The following is a 22,125-nucleotide window of genomic DNA, read 5'->3' as shown; positions in this document are numbered from 1 at the left end:
GGTACATCGAATATAGAGGAACTTTTTACAGAAAAGCAATTTTAAAATCCAGTTTTTTTCTACGGCGGTGTACTTTGTGCGATGAACTGTTCTTTAAAATCCGCAATGTATTAATTACCTATAGTGCAATTTCATCAAAATTACCTTCGATAATAGTTTCGACACTCGCGGTCCGTGATTTCAATTTGCACCCTTCCTCTGACCTCGCTCGAGAAACAACTAAAACAACTTCCGATCTGGGTTGCTTGAGCACCGCTATGCTTTCTCTGTGCGTGAGACCCTGCGTGCCTCTGCCATTTATACTTAGAATCCTATCTCCCCTCTGCACACGGCCATCCTTGTCAGCGATAGAATGTGCCAGTACTCGATGAATCGTGATTTCTTTAATTTCACAATCCGCCCCTCCGGCTAGAGTGATTCCAACGCTACCGGTTGGATTCTCCTTATGAAGTAAGACAACGATCACGTCGTGAGCACCTCGAACTTCTTCGAGACTCGCCTCTTCCACTAGCTGCGCTAATTCCTGTTGCGAAATCAAGCTGGTGCTACTGGCCAACGAACTGATACTTCCAAACTGCTCGCTGCAGCATCTGTCTGTGTCAACATCGGTTCCAACCGGAGACACGTTTCCGTCCACGCTGCTGTCCAAACTGGGAAATCGGTTATGAGTAGCTACAGTAGTTTGTTGCGGGCTGGTGGGACTATTCACTTCCAGAGCCTTCTTCATGTCCGTCACACTGATGCTTCTTCGACCAAGATTTCTCGTCGTTGGTATTTTCGATAGCAACGATTTCGACTTTTCCGCTTCTGCCATTTCGTCTCCGCTGTTGTCAGTTACTCTCGACTTTCCCAACGTTCCCATCTTCGAGAATGGCTTATCCTCGTTCCAGTACTCGCTTAACATCGACGAGCTTCTTCTGATGTATCGATTGTCCTTAGGTTCCCACTGTGATCTGTTCTGAACGTTGCAGGAGAGAGTACTGCTCCTTTCGGTTCTCGTTTCGCCACTTTGAGCTCGCAGTTTCGTGTCTGCTTTCGCGCTCAGAATATCTTCCAGGCTCATCTGACTCTTCGATCGACCAAAACTTCCATCATCCACGTGTATCGCCGACCTAGATCTACTCTTCGTCGTCAGGATCGTCAGAAGATCGTTCTGATCTTCGGCAGGTTTCTTCGGAGGTATGCTAGGAGGAGATCGCTGTTTCGATACTTGCAGCAGTCCAGATTCGTTTTCGTTCCCTTGTTTTCGTCTATTGGTCGACGACAGATCGACCGAGTTGAATTGTTGTTCCTCGATTATGGCAGACTTATTGTTCTTCAAACCGTTATCTACGGCGCTAATATCGACGTCAGATTTCTTTTCTGTTTTATTAGCCATTTTCTCTTCGGGCGATTTAACCAAAGCTTTCGCCTCTGTACGAACCCACATTTTCAAATCATTCGAAGGTTCTATTATCTCGAACTTCGACTGCCTCACGGTCGAGGACGTTACGTTCCTCTTCGAAGGCAGCTTCGACTCTTCGTTATCCTTCTCGAAAGAATCATCCTCTCCAAACGAGTCTGTTACCTCTATATAAGCGATCTTCACATCCTGTGTACCTGAAACTGTATCCTTGACACGATTTTTCTGATAGCTGTTTTCACCGTTCTCGGTGATCGTCGATCGACATTCATCGTCAGAAAACTTCCTCTGAATCAACGGGGATCCATTGAGATCCCTGCCGCTCCTACACCTAGCGCTAGCCAGAATATTCTTGCGATTGATAGCTTCTACGCTCTGCGGTTTGAGTACTCTTCTGGACAGAGACTCGGCGCTCGCCTGAGATCCAGAAGTGAGAGTCGAAGATGTGCTACAATTGGTGTCAGTACTGTTGGATCGTTTCAATTGCCTCTGAGGTATCTGAGAGTTCCTGGAGTTTGAATCTGTCGTTGGCGATCTAAGACCGGAGCTGCTACTGCTCGACGAAGATCTCTCGGAGATGAAGGCTCTGTCGCTTATGATATTGGATCTGGCAGGATATTCTGCGCTTGTTTCTCTCGCGTAAGTTCTAGTCGGGCTGTCCATGACGAGAGATCGTCGTGGATAGTTGGCTTCCGTAGAAACGTAGGATCTCTCTGACGAAACCGTAGATCGTTCCGAGGGAACCGGTGACATCGGTGGACTGAAGCCTCGAGAAATGCTACTCTGCGAGCTACTAACTGCCGAATCATTGTCCGAGTCGTCGTAATCCATCCTGGTCTTTCTCTGCGTCATTTTGGGCCTGTTACGTAATCCCTCTGGTGAACTGGCTGTAGACGCGAATTCGAAGCTGTAATCGCTTCGCGTTGGACTGCAGATGCTCTCTAAGCTTTTCGGAGGTTCGGAGAGCGGCGGTGTAGAGGTGGTTGTAGTTGTCGACGGGCTTTTCGTAGCGCTGTTTATCGAGGAATTGCTGGAAGAAGTGCCGTATACCGCGAGGCTCTTCCTTTTGAAGGCTGGCGAGTACTTGGAGTGTATCTGAGGAGCTGGCATCTTGAAGGAAGTGGTCGCCTTCAAGGGCACGCTGGCCGTGCTCGCGTTGCTCGCCAAGGAACTCTGAGAACCCCACTTGTCCTGGATGTTCACTTTCGGTAGCTGTAAAGGACGGGAAATGTTCTGATTCGTTCTGAATATAATATCGCTTGGTATTTGCCATGGAGATAGACTTATCTTCGGTAAATAGGGTAAATTCGAGGAGAGATGTTGCGTATTTTGAAAACTTGTGTGTGTTTATAATGGAGAATTTTTCCAAGAACGAATATTGTTAGTAGAGTGGCTTGTACCGCCGTTTTTATCGAAATAAGTCTCAGTTTTGTTACATGTCAGTGTTAACAAACGAAAACCTAAAAGTCTATTTTTCGAGGAAAGACGCCAGGTTTGGCGAAGCGATGATGCAATTTCAGGATTTTGATTTCTTTCGACGATAGCTTCTAAGGTTCGGTAAAAATAGACTTACCTGATGCAACAGTATCGAATCTCGCGACTTGATTTCAGGTAAATCAACGATAGGCGCGTCGATCGATATCGTTTCTTTTTCAGGAATGACCAGTCCTCTCAGTTTCGATATCGACTTCTTCCTCTGCTCGATCAACTGATTCCAACTAGTTCTCCTAATATCCTCATTGGGCCTCTTGAACGTAGATGCTAACGAATTCGTTCTAGTAATTTGCGGCGACGCGGGAAGTTCACTCGGCGTGGAAGTTCTATCTTGACCGTACGGACTCGACGCACAGAAACTGGTGGCACGAGACAACGCAGTTGATGTCACAGGTTTTATCGCGACACTCGGAGCATTTTGACTCGAAGTCGTCAACGAATAATTCTTCGCCGGTGATTTAGGCACCGAAGATGTTTCAAACGAGCTGATCAATGGCGTCGTCGCCGAGGTGACAGGCTTTTGTGGAACGATCGGAAACGCCTTGGAAGTATAAATAGTCGGCGACGTCACTGGCGAACTTTGCGTTATACTTGGCGATCGTCTGTACTTCTTCCCAGGATCTTGACTAACGTTTCTTCCCGAATCTGTCAAATCGAAAGAACTCTGCGTTCTGTCTGAGAAGAAGCATGTCCTCTCCTTCTGACCAGAGCTTTTCTCGTCGCTGCACACGTCTTCCGTGGACTTGTACTTGGACAATCTTCTGACGTTGTTCGTTGCAGCAGCGGCCACTACCGAATTAGGGAACAGAGGACCATCCAGGCTACTTTGCGACGAAAACATAGCGATCTTGTCCCTAACCGATCGTTCAGACTTGTCGTCTTGCCGTCGAAGGTCGCCGTTCAATGAAAATTTTCGTGGCGTCGATTCTAAGATCGCGTTTCTCGTGTACGGCGAGCAAATAATTTCTGACTTAGGTGGGCAGATTGACTCTATCTTAGGCGGACAGATTGTCTCTAACTTGGGCGGACCTGAAAGACCAAAGAAATGCCGAATACTTAGCAATGCGATAAGATAGTAACAATGGAATACTAAGAATTCATATAGATAATCTGTGATTAGGGATTATGTGAACGTTCACAGTTGAGTATCTATAGCAAGTGAGGAGAGATTCGAAGAATACGTACAGAGATTTGGCTTTCGTTAGGCTAATTCTCGTTAAATGAACTGCTTACATCGACTACTTAGCCCTCGATAGAATGAAATAAGCAGACTCCTAGCGTATAATTCTTAATACAGTGGAATTTACTTTATAGAAACTTTATTTACTTGAATTAAATCTTCGTTAGTACCCGGTCAAATGAACTACTTGAACCAGCAGAATCTATTTATTCGAACATGAATTATGACGCGAATGAAAAAATCGCAGATAAAGAATCTATAAAACTCCTTTGCACAAACTCTAATTATATCGATTATATGTCTCCTCGCAAGTCCATATTTGTTGATCCCGATGGCAGTCGATAGTTAAAATATTCCAAAGGTTAACAATTTTTTAGATTCGGTAACACGAGTCTGCCACAAAATAGGCGATACGTCGATGAAATTTTGCAAACAAGTAACGATATATTACGACAAGCGATATTTTTCAAATATTCGACAAGGTGAAAAATGCAGAATGTCTTTAATTCGACGATCGATTCGAAAGAAAAGTTTTAGTATTGTAACATAGAACTTGTTCTTTCCCTGTGGTCTGCGTATTTAATATCTAAAAACCAGCTTCGATATATAATCCAATTCTATATATATATATATATACACTGACAAAACACGGAAGGAAAGTTTACCGGTGAGCGGCAATGGCGGAGGCGTGTCCAAGGTATCCTTCTCGGTATGGTCCTGCGCCTCTTCGATAACGGCCACGTCTTTGTGATAGTAACCCGTGATTTCGATCTTCTTCTCCGACACCAGAATGTTAGCGTCACCTTGATTCCCGTAGCTGGAGTAGTTGGTCACGGACGCAGCCTTTTTAACGAAGTCATCAGCGATGTACGGCTTCGAGTCTTCGAGTACGCGGACCTCGCGAGCCAGTACGTTGCTCGTATCTTGACAAACGTTCTCGACGCTCATCTTGCCGTTTATCTCGATGCTCGGCAGTTCGATCTTGCTCACCTCCTGGCAGACGTTCTCCACATTGGCCAAACCGGTGATCCTGTTGTCGGCTAAAATAATGCCAGTTGCGGCGACCACGTTGTTCTCGAGCAACTTGAAACCTTCGTTGTTCATGAAGGATTCGTTCTCATTGCAAACGAGTCGACCGTTCGCGATCATCGTCGACGTCCTCGCCGTCGCCGTGCTCGTCGTCACGAAACGGTACTGCTGGCTGTTGCCACCGAACTCTTGGTACGCTGCTGGAAACTCGTCCCCGTCCGGGGGCAGGCGCTGACCGCCTCCGCAGTTGTCCATCCTACCATTTACCGTCTCTAAAATCACACAAGCCACAGAGTGTTGGTTATCGTCAGCGTTCTTTACACTGCTCGCGAAACGTTTCAAAGTTGCAAGTTTCTCGTCTATGTGGTGTTCGATAAGGTTTGCGTTCGATAGATATTTCGTTGATTCGTAAAGATTTTTATATTTCATGGAAGTATTTTATCAGATGAGCGCAAAAGTTTTGTCGGTTTATTATTTTTTTTTTTTAAATAAATTATTACCGGAGACGATTCACGCTATCGTCCAACTTGCATTTCTTTAACCAACTCTGCCACTTTCAACGATAAACTTCCTACCGACGTTAACGTCCGTATTCCGAAGACTGCAATTTGCGATCGGAAGACTCGCATTGCGTTAATCGCAGCCGCGGACATCGAACGAAACTACGAATCTCTGGACGCGCGTTCGACTCACGCGCAATCCTTAACGTCGCATTTACTTCTATTACAAATTGCGCAACGTAATTGCCTCATTAAGCCTCATTACGATTTAAACGTTAGGTATTTGCGTGCGCGTGTAATTCGTTATTTTCCATCAATCTAAGAATTCTTCGACGAAGATGGGTTCGCTGGAAAATGGGCCGTAAATAAAGCAACAAGGGTTGTATTTCCATTGGTTCTGCGCGAATTCGGAATTCGCGCGTAGTAGCTCGCGTTACCGGAGCCCAACTGTTCACGTTCTCGTGCGCTCGACGAGGGGATCGATTCCGCAACGCGCGTCGCTCTTTCGATCCACACGCGTCGTTGCTCCCGCGATCTCGCGAACGTTGATCCGTTCGTGCGTTCCAAATGCACGAGATTCCAGATTGCAGAGGCGGGGAAGGAGAGAAACGTCTAATAAAATCTAGCTACCAGTCGCGATAACGTTGGAAAAGGTTTGGTCTAGGCAAAACCGACCGGTGAATATTTTTTCAAACATTCATTTCCCGTTTATCGGCTCTCTGGAGCGAGCATACTCCGGTAGGAATTTTAATCTACGCAATTGAGATATTCCTGTATAGCCAGGCGTGGGTCTATCTCTATGCGCTCTTATGATTTGCGTTCACCCGTCTTTAGATTTTTAAGTTGTTCGGCGTTTCTGCTTCGAAGGTCGCTGATACCAGGATCAGGAGAAACAAGCAATCTTATTACCACGTGATCGTGTATTCATATAGCTTTTCTAATACCAAAGTATCGGATAGAGAGGTGATATCGTGTTTCGGAATAGCGTTGTTAAAATAAGCTTCGAAAGCTCGATTTGCGGATCGAGGTGTAAGCATTGAGATTCTTCGCAGTTAAACTTTGAACCGTTAGAGTTCGAGTCCTCGAAAGGTATAACGACGATAGCTTAGAAAAACGTATTTTTTAAATTTCCCCTCTGATTTCAGGCGTGTAGAAAGTAACGTCAAAGTGGTTTATTAAAATTCCTCGAAACTACCATAAAAACGACCATAAAATCTTGGAAACTACACGCTAGGTTGACCTTGCCACGGCCCCTAAATTTCCACATGTGGGTTGCATGGACGTTGAATTTTTATATCGAAATTCGGTTTCAGCAGATAGAAAGATATTTAACGTCGTAAGAAAGTCTGCAGTATAAGAGAGACAAACGTCGCGTACATCTACAAGGATTATTTCATCTTTTCTTCGAACTACACAAATTCGCGAATGATCAAAAATATGATTCGATCGAAGAGAATTCAAAGAACACAGAAGATTAAGTTGAGAAGTTGAGGAAATTCAAGTTTTTTACGTCACTGTCTCAAAATATAACTTCACATCACGTTGCATTTCGCGAACTGTCCAGTCCAAATTTGGTGGGACCTCGAAAGTCAAGGACAAAATACCGGAGGACCCGCAAGGGAAGCCAAAAGTGTCCTGGTTATTTTAGCGGTTTACGCAATCGCGCGTTACTTTCACGCGCAGCGGCGATCGTTTGCCGTCGGTTTACATAGCTGACCGGTACTCGACGAGGGAATCGCGTGCAAAGGACGTATCCGGAGCAGATCCGCGGTTTCCTCGCAGCCGACCGGATTGCTCAAATCCAAGGATTTCTACATTCTAACACGCGCACCCACTGATAAACCGCGTACGATCGCGTTATCTGCGCTCGAGCGTTCGACGCACGGGCGTGTCACGCTTGGTCGCTCGGAATCGCCGAGAATATCGTCAGAATAAATATTTCCAAATACCATTTGTGCCAAAGGTACCGCCTCCGTGCACGTTTTCGCGTTTCACTGGAATACTAGGTGAAAATTTTTCACCATGCGAACAGATATACTTTCCTATTATATGTAACTTGCGAACGTAGACTTCGTACGATATATTAGTCAGCAACTCGCAACACCAATTTACAGTATGACGTAGCAATGAGTAATACTATATAAACAAAATACAACTCGTATGTACACATAACGGTAGCATGATTTTTAGATAATAGTTCCGATGGAACTTGGCTTTAGAAAATTGTTATCCTCTATCGATAGTGGAAATACCGGGAATATGCTGTTATATCGAGCTGTATCAAACATTTTCAAACAAACAGAAAAATCTTTAAAACACGAATCAGTTGTTATCTTGTCAGAGAAAAATTTATCTCATGTATCGGCTTTTTATTTTATTCCAACAGAATGTGAAACTTTCTATGTCTATGTAACGATACTTGTTTGCTATTAACGAGATAATAGTATTTTGCTTAACACGGTACATAATCTTCGTGTTGTAAAAGTGTTATCTGTAGGTAAAACTCGAAGGAAGCTCGTTAACATAGGAAATTGATATGGCAAAGAATCAAAGACTCAGGATGAAAAGCCTGCGTTTCGCGGTTAAATCGTGCTCGCGTGCCACATTTCCCGCTAACTTCTGATTAACATTCTTGGCTGGTTGCCGTACGATGGTACCGATCGCCGATACACCTGCAACCGGCGCACTGTTCCTCGATATCGCGATACGATGCACCACGTGCCATCGGAAATTCCATTGACTGGCAGAAAGCGTGGAGCCGGCACATTATGTAATTCACGGACGAACTGCACCTACGAGTTTCCTATTCCTGTCAGCCGGTATTTCGATCATTAGACTGTAGATGTTTGCACATTTACGAGAAATTTGAAAGTACAAAATCGCGCAGAATGCGCATAATACGAAAAGATGTATAAAATATGCAAAGCTTAGCGCTTTCTACGATTCTTGAAAAGTGAAACAACTTTCTACCGAGGTTTTACTTTTTGAATTACATTGTCAAAAGTATGAATTCGCATGAAAATTCGCGGTTTGACGGAAACTCCGCTAATTTCGATTCTTACCGCACCTATACGCGTATGCGACGATCAAATTTTTATTTTTACGAGAATAGGAACGGAATTCTGCAAATGGGTGAATCCGTTGGATACGATGTTTCCGTAAAGTTCGGTACAGGTCGGTGACGTTTTAATTCGACTCCGCGAGTTTCGCATTCCAGCATTCTGCGAGCAACAGACACTTGTCGACGGGAACTGCGACCAGATCTGCGTTTACGTGCAACGGACGGACACCGCAGCTCGGTATCCTCGATATCGGTACAAATATGGTGCGATCGCTGGAACACATACGCGCTGTATCGAGCAACGTCTTTCTGGTAAGCACGTCTAACCGATTAGTTTCATCCGCTGGTGTTTGACCGGGAATTTTAATCAGTCACGTCTGCGCTTTCAGCGTAGCTGGGCGACGATGTTTGCGAATCGTGAGACCGGTTCCACATGGAGATACGGGAATAGATCGAAGCTACGGTGGTCCACGAAAGTATTTCAACTCTCGCCGTAGAAAACTTTCGTGAATACATTGCGTGTGTTATACGTAACTTCTTGCAATTTCATTAGCGCTATAATAATATAAGAGGCACGATCGTCGTGATTAGATGCTTCAAATTTGAAATCACAAGTTTATACTAAATATTAAAAATAAGAGCTATTTATTGGAAACACACGCTTAGTGAAAAATTAAGATACAGCATACACATCGATCTTGGTAAAAAATCTCTTTAGCAAATGTTCGAATACCTTCGTCGGACACTGTACGTTAAATTGTATACAATGTACATTTGATACAGTCGATTCTACAAAGTGACAAGATCGCTCTTATAACAAGCGATGCTTTTGATCGCTGGTCGTTAATTCGTCTATTTCACACTCGTGCATTGGCCAGTACTTCTGTATAATCTTCCGCGTATCTTCTCTGTGAAAGAGTTTCAAAGTTATATCCCTGTTCAATCTGAAACTCTTGAAAGGTAATTTTAAAGCGATCACGAGGACGTTTCATTCTACTCTATCGTTGAAGAAGAGAACACGTGTATCTGAAGTGGTAACGTTTTGTTCGCTCTGCTCGTTGACAGAAGGAACATCCATAAAGTGGTCACATCCCTCTGTCCGCGCGTCACCGATCGAACCTGGCTTCCGACAGTTTCAATTCTACGTAGTTATGGCAAGTACTGACCTCGACTCCGTCCGAGAACCGGGCTTCCGCCAGGAAGCTTCCAATGTCAGGCTTCTCCGCGGATGACATAACTTCTTGCACCGAATATTCTTGCTTCTTAACAAACTCATTCGACGCGAGCTTCTTCGATTTCCCTCAAGCCGACTAAGCACCGTCCACTAAACGTTCGTAAATTCGATCGAAAAGCTAACTCGAGAGAGCGTCAGGGGTCAGAAACACGGGTCAGACGCTTGAGCGACCCTGGTGAACCGATTCGAAGAAAAAGAAAGGCTAACTTGAAGCAAGGGGTGAAAGGGACACTTGGACGACGACTCGTTCTTACTAGTAAGAAGGCTCTCGTAAGACTGGACGACATTGCTCGTCGAGGCCAGCTTCCGTGGTTAGCACCGACATCAAGCGTTATGCGCTCGTGGGAGAAGGGATAAAGCGGTGGCCGCTGCGACGTGTCGCGGCCACGTTTTCGGTCCTCGATCCGAGATCGGTGTACCTAGATCCAAATTACGAAATATCTTCTCGGTGAACTTATCTTGGATCTACCTGGCTAAATGGAAAACCAGCTTGTTCTGGAATAAGTATGCTAGAGGCGGTTTTATTACGGTTAGTTTGGTGGAACGGCTGGAGAAGTTCGAAGTTGATGGGAATGTTAGAGGTTGAGAAATGGAGAAGAGAACCTGACGACGGTCGACTCGTTGAAGTTTGGCTCGGTTGAGTTTACGTGAGCCGAGATGAAAGTTAGATTTCGATAGATAAGATTAAAATACAGATATAAATATTTGCTTCTCGATATGTGCATGTAGTTTACTATTTGCTAATTTTGTGTATTGGATTTGATGCTGTTTGCCGATCCGACACGTTCCAACAAGAATAAAGTATCGATATTTGTTCCGATGTTAGGAAAAGGAAAGGTGTCTGAAACGGATACGAATGTGACGAAGAAACGGAACAACAGAGTTAAGCTGATGTGTCGTACGGACACGATTAATCGGCAAGAACATGCGTATCTGAATTTCATACGAGTAGAGAAATAAACAAGTAGAATATCGTTGTCAGATCAGAAATTAAACAGGTTAAACAATCTCGCGTTAAAAAGATAATAAACCTCGCGTTTATCATATTTTTACATTAATCATGAATTACGTCTTCCGAAATTAACGAGATTTCACTCACGCTTTTTACGTTACGTTTCTTACGAAGAAACATAAAATACGATATTATAACGTTACGCATCTAAAAGGATAATTTCACAAAGAAATTATGTAACAAATTTTTGACGTTCGAATCGGAACAAATGCAAGCTTCGAGCTATTAAATCGTACGACATAACGTTGTTTACGGTTGAGCTACTTACGGAACAGATTCTACGTTTGTACCGCTCCAAGAGCAGAACGCGCGGTTCCCACTGGAATGAGTTACGCCAGGGAGCCCAGGTGAGAGAAAAAGCAGAGTCACGCCAAGGTTAAGAACTATTAATCGCGGTGTGACGTGAAATATCGACGAATACGTTCCGTGCTGATTAATCTTGCCAGAACGTGTCAACCGTGCGAAGCGTATGAGTTGAATCGGGCGAGTTTTACGCGGCTTTGGAAAGCTCGATGCGACCAGGTGGTGCGTGCCGTAGCACACGAACAGGAAGCACTAACCATTCCGTTATTGCGTCCACTTAATATCGTCGGATCGATATTTTAACCCGCGCACTTATCTGCGCGATCGTGAGATAGCTATAATTGGCTTTCGAAGTAATATTTATGGATCGAATTTTCGATACGAGATACGACAGAGGATACACTGTTGATCGTGTTGCAATGACGGAGTTGGTCACCATCTTAGCGGAGACTCCGCTAACCTGTTGGCGTGGGACCGATTTACGGAGAATTTGCGGAGAATTAACGGTGTAATATTTAACGACGAGTAAAATTAAACAGCTCGTAACGAAAACGATTCCCGATCATTTTTCCACTTTTTAGATAATGACGCATTCTACACGTATAGTAGCGTGAAGTTGGACTTGGAACATGGCGAAATTGATATTACAAAAACTGATCTATATCTTGATTTACGGTGTCTTTTATTGATATTCACCACCGTGTCCGAGGCGTTTCGATGTATTAAAAGATTAATTAAGATAATTCGATAATACCGTTATAAACAGATGTATCTATAGCAATAATTTTCCGAACACTTTAACGTTGCAAGTTGAATAAAAATCATGTACGTATCATCGAATGACAGATTGACCGATCGTATAATGACCTCTGTCGAAACGAAGTTCGCGATTTCGTGATCTAATTGAATATAGTTCTTCCGCGATATGATTACGAATACGTTACGAATACGTGGAAAGGGAAAAGCCCTTTGGCTTTTCTGAAGGACCAAGGATCGTTTTTATCACGAGCCTTTCGACTTTTTTTTTTCTTTTTCATTTTCTCTCAATTTTGCCACAGCTTGAGAACTGACGAAAGTGATCTGGGACACGAATATCGCGAGTCGAAGGAAAGAACGTTTATCGTTCCATGCTTAGATGATTTTTCTGGCGCACCCAGATAACCGCGGTTACACCGATCGCAACCGTAAATTACGTCATTATGCACGTCAATTACGTTTGTCGCAACGAGTCGGGCAATATTTTCTTTCCAAAATGGGCACTGTTAGACAGGAGATAAAAGTGACTGAGTTATGTCACGGAGACTAAAAGTCGTTCGTCCTTGACGTCCAAAGATTCGAATCGCGGTTAATGTTATGATATCTCGAAAGTATAGAACCTTGCACGTAGATTATTAATTGTTATTTTTTATCTTGCGCAATGACGTCCTTTTGTTGCGTCGATCGGCGTCATCGCGATGAAATGATTGATCGTTTTCCAGACAGACTAAACTTCGATGTTTACGTTTATTTTCTCTGTCCAATGTTTTCTTTGTCGTTTACCAACGCTGCCTCGCGCAGGTATTTAAAGATGTCTCAACAGTTTCAAACAGGAATGTATATAAAATTTACAAGATAATTACCGTAAACGTATATACATTTGACAAAAGGCCAGTATATAGCACGAACAGCCGTCTTAAACGTACAATTAGCGTTAAGAATAGTTTCATTAAATATCGTGGTTCGTTGCTATAATCCATAATTGATTGTCCTTGAGTACCTTGATCTCTGCGAAATGTACACGTGCGTTAAATATAAATATCTTGTAGCTTCTCTGTAGGTTTTCAGTTTCAGCTTCAAACATTACCAATATAATTAGTCGAATAGTCAAATATTCCTACGATGCTAATGAATTCTGAAAACGGTTTCCACGATACACACGATATATCCGTGAAAGACTTCCATAAGTATTCGAATACTTTTATGAGTCGCTGTCAAATCAATTCGCGCAGTACGCCGTGATCTTTTTATTTGCGAAATGGAAATGAGTCATTCGAATAGTATATACGTACGCTTTGCTTGGCAAGCAATAAATCATCGCGTTTCGTGGATCGAGTGTTTGTTTAACGCGTTGCGATATTTTAATCTCCGTTGAAAGAACGATCATTATGTTTGCGCATCGAGAACCGTTCGATCGTTAAAAGGCTCTTGAACGAGAAGCTTGACGCGACTAAATACGGGCTCGAATACGATCGTGGAAGGAGTCAGTCGTGTGTCCTTAATTGCATAACGATTTCGACCTATTATCCGGTTTCTGTCCGGTGATTTGTACATCGAAAAACCCGATTGTCTTCTCCGGATACTTAGGCGTAGAAAAGTAGGACGCAACTTTATACGTCGAACCGCGTTGAAGGGTTAATATCACGTTGCAGATCTGAGAGTGACCTCGGCCACGTCTGGCGCATACGTTTCGCCTGTTGCCAGCTAAACAGACCCGTTTATACCAGCTATCGAGCGTAATTGTAATCGACGTGGTTCCTGTTGAAAGAAATTCATTGAGTACTAAGACAAGTTGTAACATATCGAAACAGACGGTGAATAAATCGTTGGTTTTTATTCATCGTTTCTTCGTACGCGTCGTTCATGTCGCGACAGCCGATCAATGACGATCGAGAACTTCGATAAACAAGACCGAAGGATTATTTCAATTACAGTGGCGTTACTAATGAAAAGAGCATATGCATATACGGAGCAGATATAGATGGACAAATGGATCAATTGTAATTACAAAATGAAATTATTACCGGCGAGTACTACGAGGAAAACTAATTTGTCAATTGTAATAAGTATGCGTCTAAGAGTATTATTAAGTATTAAGAACCTATATCTTGCTACAAATTACGTTTAAAATTTAGTCGTAAGCTTAAATTGACTTATGGACAGAAGTGTTAGGTTGTCCGGAAAGTGTCTTTCTTTTACAGACGCGTCTTTTACAACGACACATGTTTATACAAACACGAAATCTAATCTGTCGAACGTTGTAATCTTTATTTTGATAGAACAAAATGGATCATACGTAATTCGATAAAATAATATAAAACGGAAAATGTCGTGCATCCGTTATTTCCTTATAAAACGAAAGAAACTTTTCGGGCGACCTAATACATCGCTCGTTGAACTCGTAGCGAGTTCCGGCACATGGACGAGTGGTCGTCTTCGTTAACCGAAGTTAAAAACCGAAGTTTTAATCAGTTCAGCTTTCGAGAGGCTCGAGTAAAGGAGGTTTAAAAACAGAAGAGAAGTGGTTACGTTATCTGCACTTAATACACGGTGGTAAAACATCGCTCGTTAAATCACGCGGCTAAAGAATATTCGATAAGGGAGGCCGGATCTCGCTAAGCCGCGTTATGAAATCCTTTTTGGCCTACGAATCTCACACTCTGATTCACGCGTTACATCACGAATCGCACGGTCTATCTGACTTTTCCCTTCGAATTTTACGGGCGTGCACGCGACGTCACGACCACGAACAAGAAAAGAATCCTTTAAAATGCGAAACGAAGTTCGCGTTACTTTCAGGCCACTCGAGTCAACCGGCTGCACTCGTCAAACGTTCAATTTCCGTTTCTTTCCCGCCGGCAGATGATCACCGAAGGATTTCCTTAGTGCCTTTAATTTTATAGCGCCTACTGGCTCGAACGAGCGAACGTGGCCTTTTGTTACCAATGAAACTTCCCTTTACGGCGAGCCTCTATGAGAAAACGGTTTGCGAAATTCTTCCTACCGTCCATCCATTTTCTACTGAATTTACTTTCCGCTGGTAGCGCGGCCTTTCAACGTGGCTTGGTTTCCGATCGGTTCAACTACCACGCGTAAGTAACCAAATCCTCTTCGCAACGGTTTGTCAACTCGTTTTGTTGTATCATCGAATACTATCCGATAATGTGCGAACGACACAAGACGTGTTTATCGATAGTTCGTTATGCATGAGATAACTCGTTCGTCACATATATCTATATAATAATATGTCGAATTTGGAAAGTAACCAATCCACGTGACGTATGTGCGTAGGTGGACAATTTCAAATACAAACGATCGAATGCTTTTCCCTCGATCGAACAAGAGCTTTCGATCAACACCATCGGGCTAGCCGGTCCGTACAGCGAAATTGATTCCACTGATTCGCCGATGAATCGCAAAGGTTGGTTTCGTGGCAGACAAAGCAGCCACCGTTACTCCGATTTTACACGCCCAGCACCCAATTGATCGCGCAATCGCATGGTTCCCACATTATTTCCCTCGCTTGGCGTTGACACTCGGGTCAAAGGGCCAACGAGAAGCGACCTTTTGCGACGGAACATTTTGGCTCTAAACGAGTCGTATTTCGATACCGAGCGAGAATTTTTACGACATGTCGGGGAAGAAGGAACGAAGCGTAGTAAGTAGTAAGTGACAGTAAAATACAGACGACTCACGTTTTAAGAGAATATTCCAGCGCAAAGCTTCGAGAAAGACGAAGTTGTAGAAATACACGTGCAAAAGTCTGCATTCGAATTCTCAAAGTCAATGTAATTGAGCTTATTTGAACGAATGCAAAGGAACGATGCAAGTCGTGAGAAGATTTTATCCTTAAGCGAAAACGTTCCAAGCTTTGTACACTACCAGCAATTGTCGCTATTCGTCTCTAAAATTTGTAGGAATATAGTTAAATATATGTGCAGAACACCGACGAAGGTAGAGATTCTTTGTACAAAAATGTCAAAGGAAGTCTGGCTTTCTACAGTAGAATATTCCCATAATTCTTTTAGGTACGAAGACTAAAAAATACTTTGATATTACGAAAAATCACAAAATGCTAGAAATAAATTTATTTCTCAAGTTTTAACGATTCATACTCGTATTTATGACATTCTCATTGGCTGCATGGCAGTTCACCGTTAAATAATTGCTAGGTGGTACAAAAGGTTGTTAGAAAAATGTGTAGTACCATCGTATCTGAAAGATTTATCAACGCGTCAGGTAGGCGATAAATATCCCATAGTGAGAAATAAGATTCCAGAATGCGGAAATATTGGCATTGAAGTCAGCGACATGTCGTACGTGCCTCGATACACCGATGACGCGGTCTTCGTCCGTTCTTGTTCATGGGAGCGGCTCGCGAGACGAGTAGGAAACGAATCACACCTCGAGAATCTTATCCAATTATTTTTTTTTAAAGGGAAACTAGTGTGTCGGCGATAGCTCAAAAAGAAAATACGCTGACTGATGAAAATAATGGTGTGGTTCGGGGCAACGAATAGCGAGTTTACGTGTCTCGATATCGATACGACGTACTTCGACAGCCAATAGCAGCTTTTTATTCGCGCCGATTCATACAGTACGCGTTTCCTCGTTTCTTTCAGTGAATCCACCTCTTCATTTTACCGATATACGGTAATTCGTGAAAGTACCTTAACACTTGTAGCAATCTTTTACGGATATATCATACGCGTGTTATACGAAACCATTGCAAGTTTCATTAATTTTGTAACGAGACTCGACTTTTCGCCATTGCGTATATTGATAGAATTTCAAACGAATATGAAAACTTGCGAGGAAGTTGAAAGATATTTGGTACAAGTACGTATTTCGTAGGAATCATAAAAACGTTTAAACAAACGTTAAGACGACTAAATTTACAACGTTTACTTTTTATTAAATATACGCTTGCAGTAAATATCCTGTACCTTGTATATACACATGTAAGGGGTATCGACAGAATCTTAAAATGCTTGATATTATATAATACATCCTTATGTCATAGATGGATAAACATACACATAAAAGATTTCTATGATAAGTGTTGAAATACTTGCGTGAATCACTCGTATGTACAATGTACACGGAAATTAAGAGATGTAACGATATCTTCGTTGCGTTTTCTCAGGAATTGCGCTCGCTTCTATCATACTTTCCTGGAAATTTCGATGCTCGCGTTCTAGTTTCTGTTGGCGATCTACTTACTTACGAGATTGTCGCGTCCCTACGATGATACCGCATCGATCGACGTCGAAACTAAACATCAGAGTATCAATTTGTAACGGCCGCTGGACACGCGATGTTTTATCTGACTGATTCGGTGTTCGACCAGCGTCACGTCAGTTCGCAATGTACAAGGCTGTTCTCCCTTTATCTGGTAAATTAACAATAACCCCTTATCGAGTGTTTTTTTCCACTTTAGCCGTGGCGAATCGAAGAGCAGATAACGGAGAACGTAGAGAAAAGCGCGGTGACTAACGCTTTGATAGAAGCAGAAAAATATCGATGCCAGTCAAGGAATTAGAAATCAGTGATTCGTTTCGATTCGACAGATATTTAGCAACTATTGGACGCTTCGCTTGTCGCTCGTTAATAGCAAATCAATCGTTTGCAGTGATTGCAAAATGTACGTTCTACATTTCACGACACCTAATTAATTATAATGTAAATATAATAAAATATATAATTATAACAAATACAATAGTGTGCCAATCGTTTTCGTAATCGTCGTACGCTAGTTATCGATGGTAATTTTAAATGATAATATTTCTATCGAGAGAAATCTATGGGACGTTAATAGAAGATGCGATCGATTGAACGAAACTGATTATTTCCTATCGTTCAGGCTATAGATTGGTCAATAGTTTGCATTTTAGAAATTTATTTCGGCTGCAGTCATTTTCAATGTATTTTTCTAAAAAATATTTCAAATTGTCGCGAGTCACTACGTCGTTCTAATACGTTTTTAACTCTGATAAACTAATAGGTTGATTTACGATAATTAACTAATAACAAGTGACACATCCAACGAGGTTGCGTTTTTTCCAACTTTTACGAATGATTTCACTTCTTGGTTCTTAATAGGTTAACACGGTCGAGCAGATACTCGGGCAGAATTCCGTGGAACGAAATCGCCAACTAGCAGAGAAATATGCGGGGAATGAGAATCGTGACTCCGACATCTAAAATCTAGAAGATAGTTCGACCACGTTGTTCGTTTTCGCCCTGGGACGCCGACACGAGGCGTTCATTACCGGTCCCGAACCAGATCGTGACACGTCACGAGCGTATCTCAATGTGAAGTTCGCAGGCACGATCGAGGGCGAATTCTTGCAGACTTTCACCGGCCGAAGGACGGGCCATCGCGTCGTAAACCGGCGAGCATTTGCGGCTTAGCACCATTGTTGCGCCTCGCGGAATGATTGTTGGTCATGCCGCTCAGAAATACTCGCCGCGGGTTCCGTAAAAATTTATTCCCCTTGCCTTCTTCGTAAACCCGGAGAAGCGGTTCTGAGAAAGGAATGCCGCGAAAGAATGTCTGGAAGAGCTTCAGCTTGGATGACTCGAAAGATTCGTGGGATCTCGAGCCATCTAATTTTCTCGTTAACTGGATAATACCTTGACTCATTAAGGACCAAGTTGTGACAACGCAAAATGTTATTTCGTAGCGTTTTATAGCATATCATTGATAATCGATAAAGAAGATTTTTCTCGTAGATTAAATGATATTCGATCCTGAAAGGATTACTTTTTCTTATACTACGCTACAAGCTTTTCGAACGACCTGATATTACGTTTAAAGGATTAGCAGTTCGAATGGTAAATTAATTGTTCCTCGTTCAATAAGTTAATAGCAAACGAGTAACGTGTGTTCGCTTACCTGCTTGGAGATTTTCAACGGGGGCCTCGAGAGAGTTTGCGTTTCGATTCGCGTTGTCTACCTCGTCATTCCGCGCTGAAATCAGGAAACACGAGAAAATCAGTGCGGTATTTGCAAAAGAGTTTAAACGCGGCTCGCGTTATCGAGCGACACTCGAGCCGCAGACTGCGTTTCCACGGCTTTTCAAACTGCGATTGCGAACACTTCGGTATCGTTGGATGACGTTTCAATTAAGAGAAACTACCGAGCGACAGTAACGAAACGAAAAACTTAACGTACACAAACAGAGACCAGTGATAATGAATCGAGGTACATAATAGCTAGCAGCTAGTGGCCACAGCTGCACGGTTCACTCTAGTTGACCTGTCGTTTATTAAACATCAGATACACGGCGAGTCAAATAGGCGTACGACACGAGTCCAATGTGTGTCCACTGTGCGTTGAAGCTTATGCTGCTTACGCTGTGCGTGTACTAAGCAGAGAGAAAGAGAGAGAGAGAGAGAGAGAGACCCAGCAAGCTGTCTGTTTCCCTGAAGCAGCACCTACAGGATGAGATTTACCTCGAAGCATGCCTCTAGGTCTCGCACGAGATGGATCGACTATCGTAAACAGCGGCTCTGAAACTATGTAATGTCGTTTCAACATTTACGACAATTATCGCAGAAAATTTTTATGCGTATACCGTGCGTGTTATGTAAAACATTTTGAAATTTCAGTAGCACTATAACGAGACGCAATTGTCATGCTCGTGTTGGTAATATTTGAGACCAATCTAAACATATGCGTAGAGGTTTTTTCACTGAATATTTTCCTTGCACGCTTCAAAGATAGTGAGTGAAAAATATCGAAATCTCGTAGATTTATCAGCTGTTTATAACAATCCTTGAAATTAACGAGTTCTCTTTGCAACTATGTAATTACGTTAGAGTGCTTCAGCAGACATCAAATAACACGGAAATTAGAAAATTGAAAGCGCGTTTATCACGTGTGTCTCGTGTGATCCATAATTGCAATTTTTTTCGCATAAATGTTAAAACGATATTTCGCGGGGTTTCGAAGCTGTCGATTATGAATAGGTATCGTGATACCTCTCGTCTCGTGCGAGATCTCATATGGAGTCATGTCTCGAGATAAATCTCATCGTGTGGAGACTGTTTAACGTAGACCGTAGAGTCGAGTAGCAGCGTATTTCCGTATGCAGGACACCATTACACTCATTCAGCAATAAACGGAATACGCGGAAGACTATACGGGCTACGGGGACTCGACTGGACTCTTGTTCCCTGCGACCTTGATCGCTTAATGAACATTGCCCGTGCAGATCCGTATCTTGAGACGCGGCACGTCCACCGGCTCTCTACTTCCCTCCCACGACGCCAACAAACCTTTGAACTCGATCGCTATTAATTAATCTCAAAGATTGGCGGGTGCTCTCGTTTCGAAACAATTCGACACGAAGGTGAATTTAATCGCCGTAATCTTCCGCTGATATCGTAAATAGATTCGATAAATTACGATTCTGTTGCAAGATCGCAGCGAATGATCTCCGGAGTTTTTATGGATTTCGAGTCACGATTAACGAGGATGTCCGTTTCAAGGTTTCTCGACGAGAACCCTACGATGGAATGTGCCGAATGCGATGCAGAACGGTATCCTTCGCTTCCGAATCTTTCTCAACCGTCTACGATTTTCTTATTCGGTACGCTCTCTCACATTTGAGCTATCAGAATGGCAAAAAAGTCGGAATAATGGGACGTTAGATTACTGGTAAAGAAAAATAATTTTGTCATTATATATTTTTAACCAAAAACAATTTTCATAATAACGATTACGAGTAATCAAAATACTTAACAAATTAATATCTTTAACCATTGGTTTCTTTGAAAAGAATATTCGAATAACGGCGGTTGTAATAGAGAAAATTCTACCGTTTAAAACGAAATTCTTTTAAAAAGAAAAGCACGCTTCAGCGGATTTTAATTACGAAGCCAAGTAGCGGGAAGGAAGGAGTCGGAAGGCACAACTGGATACCTTCGTCCGTCCTTGAGACTTCGAACGAGAAACGGTTGATCGAATTATAGCGAGAGCGGTGTCGGATAGATGGCGAAGAATTTTCGCTAGTGCAGCGGATGGTGACGCGCGTTCTTCGACGGCGAGGAATATTTTTGCGGTGCCGGCAGATTTAAAGCGAGCGATATCGTCTGCTTTAAGAGTTCTTACGGTGAATCGTAAACTCACGATGGTGCCGCGATCCGAGCTTGGACGTTATGACGAATACGAACGCGTGGCTTAATCGAGCGTTAAAATTCCATGTCCGTTTCAATTTTACGGATAGTTTAGTCGAGGATGAGGAAGTAATCCGTGCGCATTTGCAAAAATTTCAATCGCGCCGTGCGACCGCAAGAGAATATTACGTTCTTTCATTCCTCTACCACTCCAAGGCCCTCTTGTACGCTTGAATTAATATTATTAGCGAAATTTTACTAGTCACAAGTTACAAGGTACTAGTACCAGCAAATACTCTTGTACGTGGTACATAGCTCGCGGAAGTATTCAAACATTCGTAGACACGTTCTATGAATACGTATATTACGTGCGTTATGTAAAACATTTTGAAATTTCGAAAGAACAGTTACCAGACTCGATTATCATGGTTATATCATAAAATACAGGAGCGTTACGTTTTACGGTACACTGTGGCGTGTATCGTGTGGCGACGATTAAGACGAGCATTTTTCAGACGACATTTTTCAATGGCGATCGAACGGGAAGAGGAGCTCGACGAAAGGCCCGGCGGGAAGTTGACATTAAGGGTTCCGACCGAGGGAACCGAACCAGCAAACAGGAAAAAGGGAACGAGAAAGAGAGGGAGAGAGAAAGAGAGCAAATCAGTCCGGGAGCGGTAAACAGGAAGAGGACAGGTTGGCTGGGAAATGCGAGTGAGCGAGAGAGAATCGGAAGGAAGGAGGGAGAGTTGGGAGAAGTGGAAAGAGAGAAAAGGGAGCAACGAAAAATAAGAAGAGTGGTTCTCCTCTCCGGTCTAAGAGTTGGGAGCGGGTGGCCTTGAGCAGGTCATCACCTCCGGCTTGCGATGCTGATGCTGCCCGCGCTGGACCATCTTAACTTCTTCTTCTTCTTCTTCTTCTTTCTCTGCTTTTTCCTCTTCTACTTACTTCTCTCGAACCCTCCTCTCCTCCTTTAACCACCTCTTCCTCGCCAATCTTCTTTGCCCTTCTCCTTCTGTCGCTTGCCGTTT

General features: G+C 43.0%; 1 protein-coding gene across 2 annotated transcripts in view; it reads right to left on the bottom strand.

The window, feature by feature from the left end:
* Positions 1–22,125, bottom strand: part of LOC117206481 (serine-rich adhesin for platelets) — a 60,219-nt gene that overhangs the window by 1,348 nt on the left and 36,746 nt on the right. The window contains exons 6-9 of one of the 2 annotated variants that reach the window (XM_033445858.1): positions 18,870–18,944; positions 4,742–5,377; positions 2,976–3,925; positions 145–2,614 (exon numbers count right to left, since the gene is read on the bottom strand). In XM_033445858.1, the coding sequence (XP_033301749.1) occupies positions 145–2,614; positions 2,976–3,925; positions 4,742–5,377; positions 18,870–18,944 (4,131 nt within the window). The remainder of the gene's footprint in view (positions 1–144; positions 2,615–2,975; positions 3,926–4,741; positions 5,378–18,869; positions 18,945–22,125) is intronic. The other variant, XM_033445859.1, reaches the window with a different exon arrangement.

This window comes from Bombus bifarius, unplaced genomic scaffold (assembly GCF_011952205.1).
Source record: "Bombus bifarius isolate JDL3187 unplaced genomic scaffold, Bbif_JDL3187 scf7180000008008, whole genome shotgun sequence".
Lineage (NCBI taxonomy): Eukaryota > Metazoa > Arthropoda > Insecta > Hymenoptera > Apidae > Bombus > Bombus bifarius.
Note: the sequence above shows the minus strand (reverse complement) of the source record. Positions and strands in the feature narration are given on the sequence as shown.